The sequence below is a fragment of the Pristiophorus japonicus genome, chromosome 4 (genome assembly GCF_044704955.1).
Source record: "Pristiophorus japonicus isolate sPriJap1 chromosome 4, sPriJap1.hap1, whole genome shotgun sequence".
Lineage (NCBI taxonomy): Eukaryota > Metazoa > Chordata > Chondrichthyes > Pristiophoridae > Pristiophorus > Pristiophorus japonicus.
The window spans coordinates 292,501-307,531 of record NC_091980.1 but is presented as its reverse complement, the minus strand read 5'-3'; the positions used below and the strand labels follow the sequence as shown (position 1 = coordinate 307,531).

The 15,031-nt window shown below is 45.3% G+C and overlaps 1 protein-coding gene across 1 annotated transcript in view; it reads left to right on the top strand.

The window, feature by feature from the left end:
* The window catches only part of LOC139261979 (glutamate receptor 1-like), a 631,175-nt gene that overhangs the window by 596,776 nt on the left and 19,368 nt on the right, over positions 1–15,031 (top strand). Inside the window, exon 14 of the mRNA XM_070877138.1 lies at positions 14,957–15,031. This exon is cut by the window's right edge and continues 40 nt beyond it. Within this exon, the coding sequence (XP_070733239.1) occupies positions 14,957–15,031 (75 nt within the window). The remainder of the gene's footprint in view (positions 1–14,956) is intronic.

Genomic DNA, 15,031 nt, shown 5'->3' with positions numbered 1-15,031 from the left:
ACTGACATTGATAGTGTAACAGTGGGACTGAAAGTGTAACAGTGGGACTGATAGTGTAACAGTGAGACTGATAGTGTAACAGTGAGACCGATAGTGTAACAGTGGGACTGAAAGTGTAACAGTGAGACTGATAGTGTAACAGTGGGACTGATAGTGTAACAGTGGGACTGATAGTGTAACACTGACACTGATAGTATAACAGTGAGGCTGATAGTGTAACAGTGGGACTGATAGTGTAACAGTGGGACTGATAGTGTAACAGTGAGACCGATAGTGTAACAGTGAGACTGATAGTGTAACAGTGAGACTGATAGTGTAACAGTGGGACTGATAGTATAACAGTGAGACCGATAGTGTAACAGTGGGACTGATAGTGTAACAGTGAGACCGATAGTGTAACATTGAGACTGATAGTGTAACAGTGGGACTGATAGTGTTACACTGACATTGATAGTGTAACAGTGAGACTGATAGTGTAACAGTGGGACTGATAGTGTTACACTGACATTGATAGTGTAACAGTGAGGCTGATAGTGTAACAGTGAGACTGATAGTGTAACAGTGGGACTGATAGTATAACAGTGAGACCGATAGTTTAACAGTGGGACTGATAGTGTAACAGTGGGACTGATAGTGTAACAGTGAGACTGATAGTGTAACAGTGAGACTGATAGTGTAACACTGACACTGATAGTGTAACAGTGAGACTGATAGTGTAACAGTGAGACTGATAGTGTAACAGTGGGACTGATAGTGTAACAGTGGGACTGAAAGTGTAACAGTGGGACTGATAGTGTAACAGTGAGACTGATAGTGTAACAGTGAGACTGATAGTGTAACAGTGAGACTGATAGTGTAACAGTGGGACTGATAGTATAACAGTGAGACCGATAGTTTAACAGTGGGACTGATAGTGTAACAGTGAGACCGATAGTGTAACAGTGGGACTGATAGTGTAACAGTGAGACCGATAGTGTAACAGTGGGACTGATAGTGTAACAGTGGGACCGATAGTGTAACAGTGAGACCGATAGTGTAACATTGAGACTGATAGTGCAACAGTGAGACTGATAGTGTAACAGTGGGACTGATAGTATAACAGTGAGACCGATAGTGTAACAGTGGGACTGATAGTGTAACAGTGGGACTGATAGTGTAACAGTGGGACTGATAGTGTAACAGTGGGACCGATAGTTTAACAGTGGGACCGATAGTGTAACAGTGAGACTGATAGTGTAACAGTGGGACTGATAGTGTTACACTGACATTGATAGTGTAACAGTGAGACTGATAGTGTAACAGTGGGACTGATAGTGTAACACTGACACTGATAGTGTAACAGTGGGACTGATAGTGTAACAGTGAGACCGATAGTGTAACAGTGAGACTGATAGTGTAACAGTGGGACTGATAGTGTTACACTGACACTGATTGATAGTGTAACAGTGGGACTGATAGTATAACAGTGAGACTGATAGTATAATAGTGAGACCGATAGTGTAACAGTGAGACTGATAGTGTAACAGTGGGACTGATAGTGTTACACTGAGATTGATAGTGTAACAGTGATACTGATAGTGTAACAGTGAGACTGATAGTGTTAAACTGACATTGATAGTGTAACAGTGGGACTGAAAGTGTAACAGTGGGACTGATAGTGTAACAGTGAGACTGATAGTGTAACAGTGAGACCGATAGTGTAACAGTGGGACTGAAAGTGTAACAGTGGGATTGATAGTGTAACAGTGAGACTGATAGTGTAACAGTGAGACTGATAGTGTAACAGTGGGACTGATAGTGTAACACTGACACTGATAGTATAACAGTGAGGCTGATAGTGTAACAGTGGGACTGATAGTGTAACAGTGGGACTGATAGTGTAACAGTGAGACCGATAGTGTAACAGTGAGACTGATAGTGTAACAGTGAGACTGATAGTGTAACAGTGGGACCGATAGTTTAACAGTGGGACCGATAGTGTAACAGTGAGACTGATAGTGTAACAGTGGGACTGATAGTGTTACACTGACATTGATAGTGTAACAGTGAGACTGATAGTGTAACAGTGGGACTGATAGTGTAACACTGACACTGATAGTGTAACAGTGGGACTGATAGTGTAACAGTGAGACCGATAGTGTAACAGTGAGACTGATAGTGTAACAGTGGGACTGATAGTGTTACACTGACACTGATTGATAGTGTAACAGTGGGACTGATAGTATAACAGTGAGACTGATAGTATAATAGTGAGACCGATAGTGTAACAGTGAGACTGATAGTGTAACAGTGGGACTGATAGTGTAACAGTGAGACTGATAGTGTTACACTGACATTGATAGTGTAACAGTGGGACTGATAGTGTAACAGTGGGACTGATAGTGTAACAGTGGGACTGATAGTGTTACACTGACACTGATTGATAGTGTAACAGTGGGACTGATAGTATAACAGTGAGACTGATAGTATAATAGTGAGACCGATAGTGTAACAGTGAGACTGATAGTGTAACAGTGGGACTGATAGTGTTACACTGAGATTGATAGTGTAACAGTGAGACTGATAGTGTAACAGTGAGACTGATAGTGTTAAACTGACATTGATAGTGTAACAGTGGGACTGAAAGTGTAACAGTGGGACTGATAGTGTAACAGTGAGACTGATAGTGTAACAGTGAGACCGATAGTGTAACAGTGGGACTGAAAGTGTAACAGTGGGATTGATAGTGTAACAGTGAGACTGATAGTGTAACAGTGAGACTGATAGTGTAACAGTGGGACTGATAGTGTAACACTGACACTGATAGTATAACAGTGAGGCTGATAGTGTAACAGTGGGACTGATAGTGTAACAGTGGGACTGATAGTGTAACAGTGAGACCGATAGTGTAACAGTGAGACTGATAGTGTAACAGTGAGACTGATAGTGTAACAGTGGGACTGATAGTATAACAGTGAGACCGATAGTGTAACAGTGGGACTGATAGTGTAACAGTGAGACCGATAGTGTAACATTGAGACCGATAGTGTAACAGTGAGACTGATAGTGTTAAACTGACATTGATAGTGTAACAGTGGGACTGAAAGTGTAACAGTGGGACTGATAGTGTAACAGTGGGACTGATAGTATAACAGTGAGACCGATAGTGTAACAGTGGGACCGATAGTGTAACAGTGAGACCGATAGTGTAACAGTGGGACTGATAGTGTTACACTGACATTGATAGTGTAACAGTGAGACTGATAGTGTAACAGTGGGACTGATAGTGTAACACTGACACTGATAGTATAACAGTGAGGCTGATAGTGTAACAGTGGGACTGATAGTGTAACAGTGGGACTGATAGTGTAACAGTGAGACCGATAGTGTAACAGTGAGACTGATAGTGTAACAGTGAGACTGATAGTGTAACAGTGGGACTGATAGTATAACAGTGAGACCGATAGTGTAACAGTGGGACTGATAGTGTAACAGTGAGACCGATAGTGTAACATTGAGACTGATAGTGTAACAGTGGGACTGATAGTGTTAAACTGACATTGATAGTGTAACAGTGAGACTGATAGTGTAACAGTGGGACTGATAGTGTTACACTGACATTGATAGTGTAACAGTGAGGCTGATAGTGTAACAGTGGGACTGATAGTGTCACACTGACACTGATAGTATAACAGTGAGGCTGATAGTGTAACAATGGGACTGATAGTGTAACAGTGGGACTGATAGTGTAACAGTGAGACTGATAGTGTAACAGTGAGACTGATAGTGTAACAGTGGGACTGATAGTGTAACAGTGGGACTGATAGTGTTACACTGACATTGATAGTGTAACAGTGGGACTGAAAGTGTAACAGTGGGACTGATAGTGTAACAGTGAGACTGATAGTGTAACAGTGAGACTGATAGTGTAACAGTGGGACTGATAGTATAACAGTGAGACCGATAGTGTAACAATGAGACTGATAGTGTAACAGTGGGACTGAGTGTAACAGTGAGACTGATAGTGTAACAGTGGGACTGATAGTGTAACAGTAGGACTGAGTGTAACAGTGAGACCGATAGTGTAACAGTGGGACTGATAGTGTTACACTGACACTGATTGATAGTGTAACAGTGAGACTGATAGTGTAACAGTGAGACCGATAGTGTAACAGTGGGACTGAAAGTGTAACAGTGGGATTGATAGTGTAACAGTGAGACTGATAGTGTAACAGTGAGACTGATAGTATAACAGTGAGACCGATAGTGTAACAGTGGGACTGGTAGTGTAACAGTGAGACCGATAGTGTTACACTGACATTGATAGTGTAACAGTGAGACTGATAGTGTAACAATGGGACAGATAGTGTTACACTGACATTGATAGTGTAACAGTGAGGCTGATAGTGTAACAGTGGGACTGATAGTGTAACAGTGGGACTGATAGTGTAACAGTGGGACCGATAGTTTAACAGTGGGACCGATAGTGTAACAGTGAGACTGATAGTGTAACAGTGGGACTGATAGTGTTACACTGACATTGATAGTGTAACAGTGAGACTGATAGTGTAACAGTGGGACTGATAGTGTAACACTGACACTGATAGTATAACAGTGAGGCTGATAGTGTAACAGTGGGACTGATAGTGTAACAGTGGGACTGATAGTGTAACAGTGAGACCGATAGTGTAACAGTGAGACTGATAGTGTAACAGTGGGACTGATAGTGTTACACTGACACTGATTGATAGTGTAACAGTGGGACTGATAGTATAATAGTGAGACCGATAGTGTAACAGTGGGACTGATAGTGTAACAGTGAGACTGATAGTGTTACACTGACATTGATAGTGTAACAGTGGGACTGATAGTGTAACAGTGGGACTGATAGTGTAACAGTGGGACTGATAGTGTTACATTGACACTGATTGATAGTGTAACAGTGGGACTGATAGTATAACAGTGAGACTGATAGTATAATAGTGAGACCGATAGTGTAACAGTGAGACTGATAGTGTAACAGTGGGACTGATAGTGTTACACTGAGATTGATAGTGTAACAGTGAGACTGATAGTGTAACAGTGAGACTGATAGTGTTAAACTGACATTGATAGTGTAACAGTGGGACTGAAAGTGTAACAGTGGGACTGATAGTGTAACAGTGAGACTGATAGTGTAACAGTGAGACCGATAGTGTAACAGTGGGACTGAAAGTGTAACAGTGAGACTGATAGTGTAACAGTGGGACTGATAGTGTAACAGTGGGACTGATAGTATAACAGTGAGACCGATAGTGTAACAGTGGGACCGATAGTGTAACAGTGAGACCGATAGTGTAACAGTGGGACTGATAGTGTTACACTGACATTGATAGTGTAACAGTGAGACTGATAGTGTAACAGTGGGACTGATAGTGTAACACTGACACTGATAGTATAACAGTGAGGCTGATAGTGTAACAGTGGGACTGATAGTGTAACAGTGGGACTGATAGTGTAACAGTGAGACCGATAGTGTAACAGTGAGACTGATAGTGTAACAGTGGGACTGATAGTATAACAGTGAGACCGATAGTGTAACAGTGGGACTGATAGTGTAACAGTGAGACCGATAGTGTAACATTGAGACTGATAGTGTAACAGTGGGACTGATAGTGTTACACTGACATTGATAGTGTAACAGTGAGACTGATAGTGTAACAGTGGGACTGATAGTGTTACACTGACATTGATAGTGTAACAGTGAGGCTGATAGTGTAACAGTGGGACTGATAGTGTAACACTGACACTGATAGTGTAACAGTGGGACTGATAGTGTAACAGTGGGACTGATAGTGTAACAGTGAGACTGATAGTGTAACAGTGAGACTGATAGTGTAACAGTGGGACTGATAGTGTAACAGTGGGACTGAAAGTGTAACAGTGGGACTGATAGTGTAACAGTGAGACTGATAGTGTAACAGTGAGACTGATAGTGTAACAGTGGGACTGATAGTATAACAGTGAGACCGATAGTTTAACAGTGGGACTGATAGTGTAACAGTGAGACCGATAGTGTAACAGTGGGACTGATAGTGTAACAGTGAGACTGATAGTGTTAAACTGACATTGATAGTGTAACAGTGGGACTGAAAGTGTAACAGTGAGACTGATAGTGTAACAGTGAGACCGATAGTGTAACAGTGGGACTGAAAGTGTAACAGTGGGATTGATAGTGTAACAGTGAGACTGATAGTGTAACAGTGAGACTGATAGTGTAACAGTGGGACTGATAGTGTAACACTGACACTGATAGTATAACAGTGAGGCTGATAGTGTAACAGTGGGACTGATAGTGTAACAGTGGGACTGATAGTGTAACAGTGAGACCGATAGTGTAACAGTGGGACTGATAGTGTAACACTGACACTGATAGTATAACAGTGAGGCTGATAGTGTAACAGTGGGACTGATAGTGTAACAGTGGGACTGATAGTGTAACAGTGAGACCGATAGTGTAACAGTGAGACTGATAGTGTAACAGTGAGACTGATAGTGTAACAGTGGGACTGATAGTATAACAGTGAGACCGATAGTGTAACAGTGGGACTGATAGTGTAACAGTGAGACCGATAGTGTAACATTGAGACTGATAGTGTAACAGTGGGACTGATAGTGTTACACTGACATTGATAGTGTAACAGTGAGACTGATAGTGTAACAGTGGGACTGATAGTGTTACACTGACATTGATAGTGTAACAGTGAGGCTGATAGTGTAACAGTGGGACTGATAGTGTCACACTGACACTGATAGTATAACAGTGAGGCTGATAGTGTAACAATGGGACTGATAGTGTAACAGTGAGACTGATAGTGTAACAGTGAGACTGATAGTGTAACAGTGGGACTGATAGTGTAACAGTGGGACTGATAGTGTAACAGTGGGACTGATAGTGTTACACTGACACTGATTGATAGTGTAACAGTGAGACTGATAGTATAATAGTGAGACCGATAGTGTAACAGTGAGACTGATAGTGTAACAGTGGGACTGATAGTGTTACACTGACATTGATAGTGTAACAGTGGGACTGAAAGTGTAACAGTGGGACTGATAGTGTAACAGTGAGACTGATAGTGTAACAGTGAGACCGATAGTGTAACAGTGGGACTGAAAGTGTAACAGTGGGATTGATAGTGTAACAGTGAGACTGATAGTGTAACAGTGAGACTGATAGTATAACAGTGAGACCGATAGTGTAACAGTGGGACTGGTAGTGTAACAGTGAGACCGATAGTGTTACACTGACATTGATAGTGTAACAGTGAGACTGATAGTGTAACAATGGGACAGATAGTGTTACACTGACATTGATAGTGTAACAGTGAGGCTGATAGTGTAACAGTGGGACTGATAGTGTAACAGTGGGACTGATAGTGTAACAGTGGGACCGATAGTTTAACAGTGGGACCGATAGTGTAACAGTGAGACTGATAGTGTAACAGTGGGACTGATAGTGTTACACTGACATTGATAGTGTAACAGTGAGACTGATAGTGTAACAGTGGGACTGATAGTGTAACACTGACACTGATAGTATAACAGTGAGGCTGATAGTGTAACAGTGGGACTGATAGTGTAACAGTGGGACTGATAGTGTAACAGTGAGACCGATAGTGTAACAGTGAGACTGATAGTGTAACAGTGGGACTGATAGTGTTACACTGACACTGATTGATAGTGTAACAGTGGGACTGATAGTATAATAGTGAGACCGATAGTGTAACAGTGAGACTGATAGTGTAACAGTGGGACTGATAGTGTAACAGTGAGACTGATAGTGTTACACTGACATTGATAGTGTAACAGTGGGACTGATAGTGTAACAGTGGGACTGATAGTGTAACAGTGGGACTGATAGTGTTACATTGACACTGATTGATAGTGTAACAGTGGGACTGATAGTATAACAGTGAGACTGATAGTATAATAGTGAGACCGATAGTGTAACAGTGAGACTGATAGTGTAACAGTGGGACTGATAGTGTTACACTGAGATTGATAGTGTAACAGTGAGACTGATAGTGTAACAGTGAGACTGATAGTGTTAAACTGACATTGATAGTGTAACAGTGGGACTGAAAGTGTAACAGTGGGACTGATAGTGTAACAGTGAGACTGATAGTGTAACAGTGAGACTGATAGTGTAACAGTGGGACTGATAGTGTAACAGTGGGACTGATAGTGTAACAGTGGGACTGATAGTATAACAGTGAGACCGATAGTGTAACAGTGGGACCGATAGTGTAACAGTGAGACCGATAGTGTAACAGTGGGACTGATAGTGTTACACTGACATTGATAATGTAACAGTGAGACTGATAGTGTAACAGTGGGACTGATAGTGTAACACTGACACTGATAGTATAACAGTGAGGCTGATAGTGTAACAGTGGGACTGATAGTGTAACAGTGGGACTGATAGTGTAACAGTGAGACTGATAGTGTAACAGTGAGACTGATAGTGTAACAGTGGGACTGATAGTATAACAGTGAGACCGATAGTGTAACAGTGGGACTGATAGTGTAACAGTGAGACCGATAGTGTAACATTGAGACTGATAGTGTAACAGTGGGACTGATAGTGTTACACTGACATTGATAGTGTAACAGTGAGACTGATAGTGTAACAGTGGGACTGATAGTGTTACACTGACATTGATAGTGTAACAGTGAGGCTGATAGTGTAACAGTGGGACTGATAGTGTAACACTGACACTGATAGTGTAACAGTGGGACTGATAGTGTAACAGTGGGACTGATAGTGTAACAGTGAGACTGATAGTGTAACAGTGAGACTGATAGTGTAACAGTGGGACTGATAGTGTAACAGTGGGACTGAAAGTGTAACAGTGAGACTGATAGTGTAACAGTGAGACTGATAGTGTAACAGTGGGACTGATAGTATAACAGTGAGACCGATAGTTTAACAGTGGGACTGATAGTGTAACAGTGAGACCGATAGTGTAACAGTGGGACTGATAGTGTAACAGTGAGACCGATAGTGTAACAGTGGGACTGATAGTGTAACAGTGGGACCGATAGTGTAACAGTGAGACCGATAGTGTAACATTGAGACTGATAGTGTAACAGTGAGACTGATAGTGTAACAGTGGGACTGATAGTATAACAGTGGGACTGATAGTGTAACAGTGAGACTGATAGTGTAACAGTGAGACTGATAGTGTAACAGTGGGACTGATAGTGTAACAGTGGGACTGAAAGTGTAACAGTGAGACTGATAGTGTAACAGTGAGACTGATAGTGTAACAGTGGGACTGATAGTATAACAGTGAGACCGATAGTTTAACAGTGGGACTGATAGTGTAACAGTGGGACTGATAGTGTAACAGTGGGACTGATAGTGTAACAGTGGGACCGATAGTTTAACAGTGGGACCGATAGTGTAACAGTGAGACTGATAGTGTAACAGTGGGACTGATAGTGTTACACTGACATTGATAGTGTAACAGTGAGACTGATAGTGTAACAGTGGGACTGATAGTGTAACACTGACACTGATAGTGTAACAGTGGGACTGATAGTGTAACAGTGAGACCGATAGTGTAACAGTGAGACTGATAGTGTAACAGTGGGACTGATAGTGTTACACTGACACTGATTGATAGTGTAACAGTGGGACTGATAGTATAACAGTGAGACTGATAGTATAATAGTGAGACCGATAGTGTAACAGTGAGACTGATAGTGTAACAGTGGGACTGATAGTGTAACAGTGAGACTGATAGTGTTACACTGACATTGATAGTGTAACAGTGGGACTGATAGTGTAACAGTGGGACTGATAGTGTAACAGTGGGACTGATAGTGTTACACTGACACTGATTGATAGTGTAACAGTGGGACTGATAGTATAACAGTGAGACTGATAGTATAATAGTGAGACCGATAGTGTAACAGTGAGACTGATAGTGTAACAGTGGGACTGATAGTGTTACACTGAGATTGATAGTGTAACAGTGAGACTGATAGTGTAACAGTGAGACTGATAGTGTTAAACTGACATTGATAGTGTAACAGTGGGACTGAAAGTGTAACAGTGAGACTGATAGTGTAACAGTGAGACCGATAGTGTAACAGTGGGACTGAAAGTGTAACAGTGGGATTGATAGTGTAACAGTGAGACTGATAGTGTAACAGTGAGACTGATAGTGTAACAGTGGGACTGATAGTGTAACACTGACACTGATAGTATAACAGTGAGGCTGATAGTGTAACAGTGGGACTGATAGTGTAACAGTGGGACTGATAGTGTAACAGTGAGACCGATAGTGTAACAGTGGGACTGATAGTGTAACACTGACACTGATAGTATAACAGTGAGGCTGATAGTGTAACAGTGGGACTGATAGTGTAACAGTGGGACTGATAGTGTAACAGTGAGACCGATAGTGTAACAGTGAGACTGATAGTGTAACAGTGAGACTGATAGTGTAACAGTGGGACTGATAGTATAACAGTGAGACCGATAGTGTAACAGTGGGACTGATAGTGTAACAGTGAGACCGATAGTGTAACATTGAGACTGATAGTGTAACAGTGGGACTGATAGTGTTACACTGACATTGATAGTGTAACAGTGAGACTGATAGTGTAACAGTGGGACTGATAGTGTTACACTGACATTGATAGTGTAACAGTGAGGCTGATAATGTAACAGTGGGACTGATAGTGTCACACTGACACTGATAGTATAACAGTGAGGCTGATAGTGTAACAGTGGGACTGATAGTGTAACAGTGAGACTGATAGTGTAACAGTGAGACTGATAGTGTAACAGTGGGACTGATAGTGTAACAGTGGGACTGATAGTGTTACACTGACATTGATAGTGTAACAGTGGGACTGAAAATGTAACAGTGGGACTGATAGTGTAACAGTGAGACTGATAGTGTAACAGTGAGACTGATAGTGTAACAGTGGGACTGATAGTATAACAGTGAGACCGATAGTGTAACAATGAGACTGATAGTGTAACAGTGGGACTGAGTGTAACAGTGAGACTGATAGTGTAACAGTGGGACTGATAGTGTAACAGTAGGACTGAGTGTAACAGTGAGACCGATAGTGTAACAGTGGGACTGATAGTGTAACAGTGGGACTGATAGTGTTACACTGACACTGATTGATAGTGTAACAGTGAGACTGATAGTATAATAGTGAGACCGATAGTGTAACAGTGAGACTGATAGTGTAACAGTGGGACTGATAGTGTTACACTGACATTGATAGTGTAACAGTGGGACTGAAAGTGTAACAGTGGGACTGATAGTGTAACAGTGAGACTGATAGTGTAACAGTGAGACCGATAGTGTAACAGTGGGACTGAAAGTGTAACAGTGGGATTGATAGTGTAACAGTGAGACTGATAGTGTAACAGTGAGACCGATAGTGTAACAGTGGGACTGGTAGTGTAACAGTGAGACCGATAGTTTAACAGTGGGACTGATAGTGTAACAGTGAGACCGATAGGTAACAGTGGGACTGATAGTGTAACAGTGAGACCGATAGTGTAACAGTGGGACCGATAGTGTAACAGTGGGACCGATAGTGTAACAGTGAGACCGATAGTGTAACAGTGGGACTGATAGTATAACAGTGAGACCGATAGTGTAACAGTGGGACTGATAGTGTAACAGTGAGACCGATAGTGTAACAGTGAGACTGATAGTGTAACAGTGGGACTGATAGTGTTACACTGACATTGATAGTGTAACAGTGAGACTGATAGTGTAACAATGGGACAGATAGTGTTACACTGACATTGATAGTGTAACAGTGAGGCTGATAGTGTAACAGTGGGACTGATAGTGTAACACTGACACTGATAGTATAACAGTGAGGCTGATAGTGTAACAGTGGGACTGATAGTGTAACAGTGAGACCGATAGTGTAACAGTGGGACCGATAGTGTAACGGTGAGACCGATAGTGTAACAGTGAGACCGATAGTGTAACAGTGAGACTGATAGTGTAACAGTGGGACTGATAGTGTAACAGTGAGTCTGATAGTGTAACAGTGAGACTGACACTGGTAGTGTAACAGTATTAACTGAAAAATTAACTGCCATTGCTTCATTAGAACATTGTGTCATGATATGCTGTATAGAATAACAATGCTAACCAGCATAGTAATGGTAGAACACTGCTAACTAACACTGCTAACTAACACAGTAACAGTGGAACACTGCTAACTAACACAGTAACAGTGGAACACTGCTAACTAACTCGGCTAACTAACTCAGCTAACTAACACCATAACAGTGGAACAATGTTAACTAACACTGCTAGCTTACACAGTAATGGTAGAACACTGCTAACTAACTCTGCTAACTAACACTGCTAACTTACACAGTAATAGTCATCATCATCATAGGCAATCCCTCGAAATGAGGATGATTTGCTTCCACCCCAAAAAGGGATGAGTTCACAGGTGTTTCAATGAAGGACCTAATATTCCGGATCCCGAACTACATCCTGAAGGGTGGGAGATGCCTGTGGGTGGATTGTTTTAACGTGGGGTGACCGTTGCACACCAGCCACTACACGGGCTTGACAGAGTGAGGTCTTGGTCCAGTGGCAAGGGTTAACCAGGACAACTGGAGACCAGCTCTGCTGCATGGACCCAGTGCGCTCACATATCGCAGTGTGGGCTGGTCCGTGCTGCCCCTGGGCCCCTGGCCCTGAACTCACGCCTCTCCTGGGCCCCAATCACATCCCTCCACAGTCTCTCGCCGCTCCTTCGCCCCTCCTGCTGTACCTGCCCACGCTCCAATCAGCGACCTGGACCTTGATGACGTCACTCTTCGCTGCCCTCGCCCTCCTGCACCAGCTCGCGCTGTACCTTGCCGTGGTACGATGCCCATGGTCACCGCTCACCGCTCCTTTTATGGCCCCGACCTGCCGCTGATGGTCTCCCGCAGGTCGGGCCTCCACGCTGTAATAGTAATAGTAGTAATAGTAAAACACTGCTAACTAACACAGCTAACTAAAACTGCTAACTAACACTGCTAACTAACACAGCACCGGTAGAACACTGCTAACTAACGATTATAACGTCTTACTGTCGGGTTGGTCAGTGAGATCCTGTGAGCTGGAATTTCCAAGACAATGTATGAAATTGGATTGTTTCCTACTCAACCTTCGGACAATCAGTTAGTATAATTTTTTTCAGGACCTCCTCTCGCTCTGCTTTCTGCCCGAGTAACCGGGGCAATCTGCTCGTGTGGAAGAAGTCAAGTTGTTCAGAAATGTTGGATAATAATGTGATTAATGTTTGAGATCAACCTCCATGTTGTGAATATAAAGACACACATAAAGGTCCAAACATTTCCTTTCATGCCCTGCCCTTCCCTCCCCTCCCTCACTCCCCTCCCTCCCCTCCCCTCCCTCCCCTCCCCCACTCCCCTCCCCCTCCCACCTCCCCATCCCCCCTCCCCTCCCCCTCCCCCACTCCCCTCCCCCTCCCCCTACCCTCAACCCTCTCACTCCGCTCCCCCTCCCCCCTCCCCTCCCCCTCACCCCTCCCCCTCCCCTCCCCCCTCCCCTCCCCCTCCCCCACTCCCCTCCCCCTCCCCCACTCCCCTCCCCCTCCCCCTACCCTCACCCCTCTCACTCCCCTCCCCCTCTCCCCGCCCACTCCCCCTTCAACACCCCTCCCCCTCCCCCACTCCCTTCCCCCTCCCCTCATCCCTCTCAATCCCCTCCCCCTCCCCCTCTCCCCCCCACTCCCCCTTCCACACCCCTCCCCCACCCCCACTCCCCTCCCCCTCACCCCTCACCCTCACCCCTCTCACTCCTCTCCTCCTCCCCTCCCCCTCCCCCTCTCTCCCCACTCCCCCTTCCACACCCCTCCCCCACTCCCCACTCCCCTCCCACTCCCCCACTCCCCTCCCGCTCCCCCACTCCCCTCCCTCACTCCCCCTTCCACACCCCTCCCCCTCCCCTCCCCCACTTCCCCTTCCACACCCCTCCCTCTCCCCCACTCCCCTCCCCCTCACCCCTCCCCTCCCCTCTCTCCCCACTCCTCCTCCCCTTCCCCTCCCCCACTCCCCTCCCCCTCACCCTCTCCCTCACTCCCCACCTCCCCCTCTCCCCTCCCCTCCCCCACTCGCATCCCCCTCTCCCATCCCCCTCTCCCCTCCCCCTCTCCCCCCCCACTCCCCCTACCCCACCCCTCTCCCACTCCCCTCCCCCTCCACATCCCCCCTCCCACTCCCCTCCCCTCTCCCCCCGGCCCACTCCCCTCCCCTCCCCCACTCTCCTGCCCCTCTCCCCTCCACCTCCCCCTCCCCCCCAACCCACTCCCTCCCCTCCACATCCCCCCTCCCCATCCCCCAACTCCTCCTCCCCATCTCCCCCTACACCCTCCCTCTCCCCCAGTCCACTCCCCTCCCCCACCCCTCACCCTCACCCTCTCCCCTCCCCCTCCCCCACTCCTCCTTCCCCGTCTCACTCCCTGCTCCCCTTCCCCCACCCCACACTACCTCGCCCAGTCCCCAGCCCACCAAATCCCCACTCCGCTTCCCTCCCCACACTGTCCTCCCCAACCCCAATCCCACCACACCCTCCGTATACCACCCTCTCCCATGTACCACCCTCTCCCATGTACCACCCCCTCCCATGTACCGCCCCCTCCCATGTACTGCCCCTTCCCATGTACCGCCCTCTCCCATGTACCGCCCCCTCCCATGTACCACCCCCTCCCATGTAACGCCCCCTCCCATGTACCACCCCCTCCCTAGCTGAACTCCCTTCCCCCAGCCCCCCCCACCCTACGACCCCCCCATTCCTCCCCCACCGCCCTCCCCTACCGACGTCCTGCGGTGGTGAAAGGTGCTATAGAAATGCAAGTCTGTCTGACTGAATGACTGCTGGTTTTTTGCTGACGGAATGTGATGTTTTATCATTTCAAGAAATCCAGTTAACCTGGCAGTTCTTAAACTGAACGAACAGGGCCTCCTGGACAAATTGAAAAACAAATGGTGGTA